Genomic DNA, 10,573 nt, shown 5'->3' on the forward strand with positions numbered 1-10,573 from the left:
GCAATATATGTGTTTTTAACGCATGTAAAGTCTTGAGGGGAAAGTAGAAATACGATCTAACATGTTTTAGCTATTTAGATGTAGCTTCACACCGAAACCACACAATGGCATTAGAAGAAAAGGAGTGGCAAGCCAATCCCTACAGGAGACATAGGTTTCAGTATAACAAATAGAACACTACATCAATAAACAATCATGACCACATTCGAATTACTCCAGTAGTGCAAATTTGCATCAGTGTAATGAAATCTATTATAACAGATCAACACAATAACACATGATAAAATGCTAAAATTATCTCACCATAGAAAAATATTCAACAAAGTATCATTTAAGAAAAAAGCCACCCCTGGACACTAGGGTGAAATAAATTTTCTCTTCCATCTAGTTAATTAATTACATTGAACTAAAATAAGATGGCTAAGAAGAATTTCTTCTATTATGACTTAGTAGACTTGGGTTATTGTTGTCAATAATTATAATAATTTATGAACATCGATTTTAGATATTAAGAGAAGTTAGAAAGTTAGTGAGAATCCTTGAGATAAATACATGAAAGCCATGCAAGTTCATATACCACTATCAACTTTGAGATATGTTTTTCAATATCCCATTTGATAATGCATCAAATATATTATTTGTTGGCAGAATATATAAACATGTGAAAAATATAATGAACAATGAACAAACATAATTAAATAGGATTATATACCGTGTTCATGAATAGAATTTTCAATGTCAAAAGCTATTATGTTATCCAAAATTTGCACGAAAATACCAGTCAATGGTATTGATGAGGTTTATAAGGCCAAGAAGCAAATATTATGTGTCTGTAGAATATTAATTGGCCAGACAAGCAAGATATTTGTAAAAAAAAAAAGTGTGAATACTTTTTTTTGAAATTCTTTTTAATTGTAGTAAGCCAAATCATGATTGTAAGTTACATGTACTGGGATAATAAAATAGATAAAAGGAATAAATCAAGAAATAAGCATTGCATCAAATTTAATAACCTCTTAAACTTACCAGAATTCATCAGAAGAATTAATAATTTTATTGAAAGAATATTCAGTCACCTTTTCCGCCAGTCTGCATTTTATTCCTCATAAGCCTTGATTTTGTTTATCGTTAAACATATAAAGACAATTAAAATACCCCTGGTCTTCTGGATCACAGACTTCAAGAAAGAAATTAAGAAGCCCTGGAATGCCATATTCCTAAGACATAACCTCCATGGGCAGCAGTGCTTTGGGGTGAGGTCCAGGATGACTAAGGAGATCCATGGAGATCACAAAGACAGCTTCCGCATGCTCCGTCTCAGAGCCTGCTTGACCTCTTTGTTCCTCAAGCTGTATATCAGGGGATTCAGCATGGGGATGACAATAGTGTAGAATACGGACACTATTTTACTTTGCTCCATGAAGATGATGGCACTGGGTTGTGCATACATGAAGAAAACGGTACCAAAAAACAAGCACACTCCTGTTAGGTGGGAGGTGCACGTGGAGAAGGCTTTCTGGCGTCCCTGCGTGGTCGGAATCCTCAGAATTGTTGAGAGGATGTAAATGTATGAGACCAGGACAATCAAGAAGGTACTGACAATAATGGAGCCACATAAACCAAGAAGAACCAGTTGGTTTATAAACGTATCCGAACATGAGAGGGACAAGAGTGGGGGAACATCACAGAAAAAGTCGTTGATCTCATTGGACCCACAGAAAGGCAACCTGAAGGTCATGGTTGTTTGAGCAACGGCATTGACTACACCCCACAAGTAGGATCCTGATATTAACAACACGCAGACCCGGTGAGACATGCTCACAGAGTACAGAAGAGGGTTGCAGATGGCGATGAAGCGGTCACAGGCCATGGCAGCCAGGAGGAAAGCCTCCGTGGTACCAAAGAGAGACAGGAAAAAGAACTGAGCAGCACACCCGCCAAAGGAAACTGTGTGGTCCTCTTGCATGGAGTTCACCAGAGCCCTGGGTGCAATTGTGGAAGAATAGCCGATGTCCAACAATGAAAGGCTTTGCAGGAAGGCATACATTGGGGTGTGGAGGTGTGCATCTGCCCAGACAATTACAATCATGCCAAGGTTTCCCACCACAGCTATGCCATAGAGGATCAGAAAAATCAGAAATAGCATTGCCTGCATTCCGGGACCCCCTTGGAATCCAAGTAGAACAAACTCTGAGACATGTGTAAAATTCACCATTGCGTAACTGCAGAGAGAAAGAGAATGAGAGAGAGAGGGAGGGAGAGAGAAAGAGAAAGAGAGAGAGAGAGAGATGGGAGAGGAGGAGAAAGAAGGAAAACACTCGTAAGCCACGGTGAAAATTATTTAATGCAATAAGGTCTTGCTCTACTATGTCTTGTATTTCACGTAAAGAGAAAAGTTCAGCTGTAAGAGAAAGAAATGGGAAATAAATAATCATTTCTGTAGAAATAGTCTGCATCTATAAATATGGCGCCATATAATTCATCTCTAATCTCAAAATACTCAGGTGTTATGAGTAATTTTTTTTTTACTCCACATCATTAGCTCTTTTTTTTTTTTTTTAATTTACAGAGGTCTCAAAATCAGAGCAGAAAACATGATGACACCTGAGACTTAACTATTTAGTTAGTTTTTCTTTTCAAGAATTGTTCATCTGGCCTGAGGGAGATGCTGGCAAGTGGAGTTGATGATGTGCGTAAAATCAATTAACTTAGAATTTTTGGTCACATTTCTATCAGTTTCCTGGTACTACTAAAACAAACTATCTTAGATTTAATGGCCTTAAGCAATAGGAATTATTTAATTTACAGTTCCAGAGGACAAAAGTGCAGAGTAAGTTTTAAAGACCTATAGCATGTTAGCATGCCCATGTTTCTTTTGGAGGCTCTAGAGAAGAATGTGTTTGCTTTCCTTTGCCAGCTTCTAAAGTCCACCTGTTTTCAATGGTCCATGGCCCCTTTTTCTGCTTTTAAGACAGCAGCACAGCATCTTCTCTCCAACCTCTGCTTCTGGTCTTACATCTCCTGTACCCAACCATCCTACTTCCCTCTTAGAAGGAACTTAGTGATGACATTGGGACCTTCCAGATAAACCGGGATGCTATCTCATCTCAACATTTTTAATATTCACATCCGCAAATTTCCTTTTACCATGTAAGGTAATATATCCACAGGCTTCATAATTTACCAGATGGACATCTTGGAAGGGCACTTTTTATCCTACCATACTATCTGTTTGATATATTTTGAATAGATTTATGAAATTTTGGTTATATTATAAGGTGAAAGAAATCTAACAATATGTGCTAGGTTTGTGATACAAATTAGACCTTTTTATTGTAATCACTGATGTGGCATCTTTCTGAATCAGTGATTATCAACCTATTTTTATTTCTTTTTACCTGTAACAGCTCTCTCTCTCTCGTACATTCCATTATTTATTAAATATTGTATACAAAACAGTAATATATTTAGGCAGTTTACCTTCAGGACTACTTGAACTATAATAAGTTGGAATTCCACTGTGGGGTATGACTTGCATCTGTGGAACAGGAAGCATGGGATAGAGCAATGCATGTGTTTGTATGTGTGCATGTATATGTGTGTGTGTTTGCATGTGTGTGGTAATTTGTCATTTGGAAATTTCCTGATACTGTTTCTTACTCTATACAAAATGGAAATAAACATACCCTGGGAATATTCAAAGACAGAGTAAATGGACATTTTTATTCAGAATAAATGCAAAATGGAGATGAATTTGTTCTCTTTTCTTATGTACCATGGTTCATAAAATTTGTACCATTAATTCAGTAACTCTTACTTTCTCGGTGAGAAGGTATCAGAAACTTTTTTAAAAAATTCATTACAACTTTCAATTCCCTAGATCTTTGGGATTTCATGAAACTATAATCATGCTTCTATGATTATTTGACTTTCCTTGTGTTCTGATAATTTAGCCCAACTAAATATGGGAGCACATTGTTTCTATGTAAGCTCCAGGCTCCAGGAGAAGATTGTGCTGTTTACTTCACCAATCAAACTTGAGCAAATAGAATAACACTTGGCTGAGATTCAAGACTCTAATAAATGTATTGAATGAATGAATAAATGATTCCTCAATGAATGGAACTGATTTCATGAGTGGAACTGATTTCACATGCTTTTCCTCATGGGCAAAGTATAACACAATTCCTTACTTTGAGTATTAGAGTTTATGTTGTTGGAAGTCTAGATTCCAAGATCTAAAGTCAAGTCTAAGTAGAAACAAACAAATCACAAAGCCATTCCATGTTTAAGGAGAAGCAAAGCAAGTCATTTTTATGTTAAACAGTAGTTACGGTTTATGGTCATAAGTGCTGCTGCTGCACTTTTGAGATCCAATGAACATGGTGTAGATAGTATTATTTTATCTTAGAGGGAGGCACATTTTAGAGTAGCATAAATCAAATGACTCCCAGACAAACAATGCATGTTCTCGTCTCACCAAAGGCCATTCATTTTCCTAGAAAAGCCAGTGCCACAGAATCTCACAAAACAAAGGAAGTATCAGCAACAACCACAGAAAAATTATGTACCTGATTTTTCCTTTTTTGTGAATACTGGAGGACTTAACATTCATTTAACTGATGGTCCCAGTTTTGGGTGCTTTGATATGAGTATTCATGGTTGCACTGTAATATTAGTGGCAATTAATTATTAACTAATATTACATTGGCAAAAACCACAATTACTTTTGCACCAATCTAATAAACTGATATAGAAAATAAAAGAGCACAAATTTAATTCTGAGATAAAAGCTAACATTTATTGGACAATTGCTATAGGCTAATCAATCTAAAAAATTTAAATGATCTTTATTTTATTTAATGCTCACAGAAGCCCCAAGCCCCAAGCACATGCTAATATTAGTAAGTTCTTCAAGGGAAATTAAGAAATGTGCCAGGTTTTCCCTCTAGAAAATAACCGAGTTTTTCGGCCTGACTCCAGGGCCTAACCTCTTGCCCTCTCATTGACTTGCCATTGTTTTAATCCAAGCCCTCATGTCAAGATCAGTGTCTCTGGCAATGCTGTGTGCTAATGTGTTTCAGATTTTTTGCTGGATCATTATCCCTTGGTGCAAAACATTCAGTGTACTCACTAGAATCCCACTATCTTAAGAGGTAGCACATTGCAAGTCATCAAGCATGCTGTCTAATTCTGATTAGGTCAATAATGAGTTTTGTGATGAGAAATATATGCATAAAATCTTTTGAGACAGAAGCCTTGAAATAGCTGATTGCCAAGATTCATTCGTTGTTAATACTATTAATTTTTTTCATTGTATTATATCTTACTCTATCTGTTTGTTATATCTGTGGAAATAAGGTGGAAAATCTAATGAAACATTAACCATGATGTCACGATACTTCATTGTTTCTTTGGATTAATATTATCAGAAAATACAAAGTTATAAATGAAAGAATATTTGAGGATATGATGGTGTGAAAAATCAATGTAATATTAGAGTGTTCCCTGAACTCTAAATCTGGAAATGCATTTCTAGCTCCTAATCTGCCAATAGCCCAATAAAAGAGTTGAGCAATGTGCTTTGTGATGTTCGGTAGTAAGACGGATTGAGTAGATTTCCCATGTGAGGCAGGGGCCTGACCATTATAGAAACGTTGGGTCATTTGATTCTTCCGAAAACCATATGAGGTTTCCCTATAATTACTTTCATTGTACAGAGAGGAAAAACAAGATTGAGAAAGTCAGAGGCTTTATCCAATTTCATACTACTAATAAACAGGGAAGTCACAATGTGAGCCCAGAACATTTGGCTCCAGAACCCACACCACTCTGCCTATTTATTAGAGACCGGAATAAACTGTTCATACTTTTAAATTTTGTCTTTTTACGTTTATAAAATGAAGTCAAAGCATTATTATTTTTATGATACACTTGTATTTTAAATTTGTATCAGTGATCCTCAACTTAAAAGATCTAAATATTGGTCTACATACTTTTAAATAACCATGATACATGATGTTGTAGAAACACATTTTACTCGTGTGGAAGAAACACAGTGACATGGGCACTATACTACAAAATGTCAATGGAGTACAGTGGTTAGCATCAAGAACTCTGGGGAGTACAGTGGTTAACATCAAGAACTCTGAGACCAGCAGCCCTGGGTTCAAACACTTGTACTCGCTTGGACAAATGCCTCATTCTTTTTATATTTTATTAGTCTGACCTATCAAATGTAAGTATTAAGAGCATGTGCTTCACTGTGAAAGCTAAAGCACTTCACAGATGAAAGTACTTTGGAGATCTCTTGGTAAATAAGCACAATGTAAGTATTTCCATTGTTAATAATACTATGTTTAGTACAATGTAAGTGCAATGCACATACTGTCATTATTGTTTTTAGCATAATAAATACAATCTAAGTCAGTATTAATATTATTATTGAGTATATTATTGACCAATGCTATTTGTTTTGTCTTGTTTTGTTTTGTTTTGAGATGGGGTCTCACGCTGTCACCCAGGCTGGAGTGCAGTGGTACGATCTTGGCTCACTGCAACCTCTGCCTCCTTGGCTCAAGTGATTCTCCTGCCTCTGCCTCCTGAGTAGCGGGGATTAAAGGCACCTACCACCACACTGACTAATTTTTGTACTTTTAGTAGAGACGGCATTTTATCATGTTGGCCAGGCTGGTCTCGAACTCCTCGGCCTCGGCCTGCCAAAGTGCTGCCAATATGGTTTTAATTGAGGTCTGCCATTTTCATAGACTAATTGGAGTTCATCAGTAAACTGTGATTGACTTATATCGCTCACCTAATTCACTAGAATTTATATCCATTTAATTGAATTGGTTACAGGGTCTTTGTATAATCATTTTACGTTCTCAGTAAAATAAATCTCACCTAAATTTCATGCGTGACTTCTTTCTCTTTCTTGCTGACTCTCGGGTGCCTCATCAACTCTGCAGTTAGTAAAGTCCACACAAAATTTCCATAGCACTGTTTTTCCAGGAATAAGAACAAGAATTATAATATTGTTTTCCTCAGTGTTGGTCATTTGAGATTTATTCCCCAAGGTTTTATTGTAACAAGAGTGGTTTGACTCACTCAAGGGCTATAACTTGGCAAGAAGACAGAATGAAGACCCAGAGTAAAGATTTGAGAGCAAAACAAAACAAAAGAAACCCCAATCACAAGCCTATCTTTTAAACAATAATAAGTATATCATACTTATCATACTTGTCAGTTTTGAGGATGAAAACTTTAATAGAATTTGATCAGCTTTTACTTTAGGCTCCACGACCACAGATGTAGAACAGAATAAACACATATGATCAAATCTATATCCTATCTGTCAGGTGTCTAGATTTCTGATGACCTAAGCAAATTCAAGGATAAAAATACATTATTTAGATATACTTCTTAACACATTTAAAGTTATATTTGGGTTACAGTGATTTTAATAGAAAATAGGTAGTGAAAAAGACATAAGGACTTTGTTTTATATGTTTCTGATTATAATGACAACTAATATCCAAAGCACTTATAATAATTGCTGTAAATATATGTTAGGTATTAACCCATATAATACAAGAAAGTGATTGCTTATATTATCTTTGAAATATTCATTATTTCCTGAATTGTTCATTAAAAAATTAAGGGGTTGAAACATCAAGAAAGCATTGATTTTCCATTCCTGAGGTACTTCACTTGGAATAATAGTATCCAATCCCATCCAGGTTGCTGCGAATGCCATTTATTCACTCCTTTTTATAGCTGAGTAGTATTTCTTTGTACATATATGCCACAGTTTCTTTATCCATTCATTGATTGATGGGCATTTGGGCTGGTTCCACATTTTTGCAATTGTGTATTGTGCTGCTATAAACATGTGTGTCCAAGTGTCTTTTTTGTATAATGACTTCTTTTCCTCTGGGTAGATACCCAGTAGTGGGATTGCTGGATCAAATGGTAGATCTACTTTCAGTTCTTTAAGGAATCTCCACACTGTTTTCCACAGTGGTTGTACTGGTTTACATTCCCATCAGCAGTGTAGAAGTGTTCCCTTTTCACTGCATCCATGCCTATATCTATTACTTTTTGATTTTTTTATTATGGCTATTCTTGAAGGAGTAAGGTGGTATCACATTGTGGTTTTTATTTGCATTTCCCTGATAATTAGTGGTGTTGAGAATTTTTTCATGTTCTTTGGCTATTTGTATATTCTTTCTCGAGAATTGCCTATTCACGTCCTTGGCCCACTTTTTGATGGGATTGTTTTTTCTTGCTTTTTGTTTGAGTTCATTGTAGATTTTGGATATTAGTCCTTTATTGGATGTATAGATTGTGAAGATTTTCTGCCACTCTGTGTATTGTCTGTTAACTCTGCTAATTATCTGTTTTGCTGTGTAGAACCTTTTTAGCTTAATTAAGTCCCATCTATTTTCTTGGTTTTGTTGCATTTGCTTTTGGGTTCTTGGTCATGAAGTCTTTGCCTAAACCAATGTCTACAAAGGTTTTCCCATCGTCATCTTCTAGACCAAATAAATAAGAATATTTAAAACTAATAAAAAAGCCTATAGAATTTATATATTAATAATATAATTCATTAGTTTTTCATTAACTGATGGCATCCATGTACACAGCACCATAAGAAACAGTATCACCAGCAATATAGAAAAAATTTTAAAGAGTTCCCTCAAGGTTGCCTTTTGTAATTTTCACACTTATATATTTATTTAATCAGTATAAACATTTTATAATATGTTTATACACATTTTACAGAAGTGGAAATGGAGTCACTTAAGATTCAAGTAATGTCCTCAAGGCTTGAAAGCAAATAATTGTGGGGCAGTGATTGTTACTCACATTGCTGGACAATAGAACTGTGGTTCGCAGTGTGTGGCTACTAGCCATACTGGACAACTATATCTGAATTTAAATAACATTAAATTACCTATAATTTAAAGTGCCACTTTTTGATTAAACTAGCTACTTTTCAAGTGCTCAGTTGCCACATGTTGTTCCACACAAGAAACAACACCAACAAGACCATTCTTATTAATGCAGCAAGTTCTGGTGGGAGTACTGCTCTGCAACCTTCATGCTTAACTCCTGTACTATCCTTCATTCATCCAATGCAATATTCTGTGATGGAAATTTAAGCCTCAAATTTCTAAGACTTAATGAAACTCTATTTTTCTATTACAGCATATGCCCAATATAGGACAGAGGGAAATTCTGCTACCTATTGCTTTTAAGGCGCCAGACTAACATTGATGTACCATCTCTGGAAACTGGCTTTTTTTTTTTTTTTTTTTTTTTGAGATGGAGTTTCCTGCTTGTTGCCCAGGCTAGAGTGCAATGGTGCAACCTCGACTTGCTACAACCTCGGCTCACCGCAACCTCCACCTCCCAGGTTCAAGTGATTCTCCTGTCTCAGCCTCCCAAGTAGCTAGGATTATAGGCATGCACCACTTTGCCTGGCTAGTTTTGTATTTTTAGTAGTGACGGGGTTTCTCCATGTTGGTCAGGCTGATCCCGAACTCCCTACCTCAGGTAATCCACCTGCCTTGGCCCCCCAAAGTGCTGGGATTACAAGGCGTGAGCCACCAAACCCAGCCAGAAATTGGCATCAAAACACTAAAATTTAGGTTTCTAAGTCAGGGAAAATGAGTAGCATGAAGAATTCATGCGTGTGTATGTTCATTGCAGCACTAGTCACAATAGGAAAGACATGGAATCAACTCAAATGCTCATCAATGAGAGACTGGATAAAGCAAATGTGGTACGTATACACCATGGAATATTATGCAGCCATAAAAAAGAATGAGATCATGTTCTTTGCTGCAACATGGTGGAGCTGGAGGCCACCATGCTAAGCATAAGTGGGAACTAAGCCATAAGGATACAAAGAATAATACAGGGACTTTGAGGACTCAGGAGGAAAGGTTGGGAAGGGGGTTGAGGGATAAAAGACTACAAATTGGGTTCAGTGTATACTGCTCAGGTGATGAGTGCACCAAAATCTCACAAATTACTACTAAAGAACTTCCTCATGTAACCAAATACCACCTGTTCCCCAAAAACCTATAGAAATAATTTTTTTTTTTTTAAAAAAAAGATACAGAACAGGTCAGATGCAGTGGCTCACACTTGTAATCTCAGCACTTCGGGAGGCCAAGGCAGGCGGATCACTTGAGGTCAGGAGTTTGAGAGCAGCCTGGCCAACATAGTGAAATCCAATCTCTATTAAAAATACAAAAATTAGCCGGGCGTGGTGGTGCGCACCTGTAGTCCCAGCTACTCAGTGACTGAGGCAGGAGAATCGCTTGAACCCAGGAAGCAGAGGTTGCAGTGAGCCGAAATCAGACCACTCCCCTCCAGCCTGGGCAACGGAGCAAGACACTGTCTCAAAAAACAAACAAACAAACAAACAAACAAAAAATACAAAAAAAAACAGAACATTTCCATCACCAAAGGATCCCTCGTGTAGCCCGTTTTTAACAACACCTCCTTACCTCCCACTTCTCTTTCCTCTTCCATTCCCTACCCCCACAACAACTAACCTGTA

The 10,573-nt window shown here is 36.6% G+C and overlaps 1 protein-coding gene across 1 annotated transcript; it reads right to left on the minus strand.

Annotated features, from left to right (window-relative positions):
* Window positions 1-1,071: 1,071 nt before the first annotated feature.
* Window positions 1,072-2,437, minus strand: LOC108544052 (olfactory receptor 12-like). The gene has a single exon (XM_017894980.1). It carries the CDS (start codon window positions 2,213-2,215, stop codon window positions 1,289-1,291), a length of 927 nt encoding a protein of 308 aa, XP_017750469.1. The 5' UTR covers window positions 2,216-2,437; the 3' UTR covers window positions 1,072-1,288.
* Between the last annotated feature and the right edge of the window lie 8,136 nt (window positions 2,438-10,573).

Source organism: Rhinopithecus bieti, unplaced genomic scaffold, assembly GCF_001698545.2.
Source record: "Rhinopithecus bieti isolate Rb0 unplaced genomic scaffold, ASM169854v2 scaffold_26106, whole genome shotgun sequence".
Taxonomy (NCBI): Eukaryota; Metazoa; Chordata; class Mammalia; order Primates; family Cercopithecidae; genus Rhinopithecus; species Rhinopithecus bieti.

Coding starts and splice junctions, on each gene's coding strand:
- LOC108544052 (XM_017894980.1), bottom strand. CDS start 2,215: ATGGTGAATTTTACACATGTCTCAGAGTTTGTTCTACTTGGATTCCAA.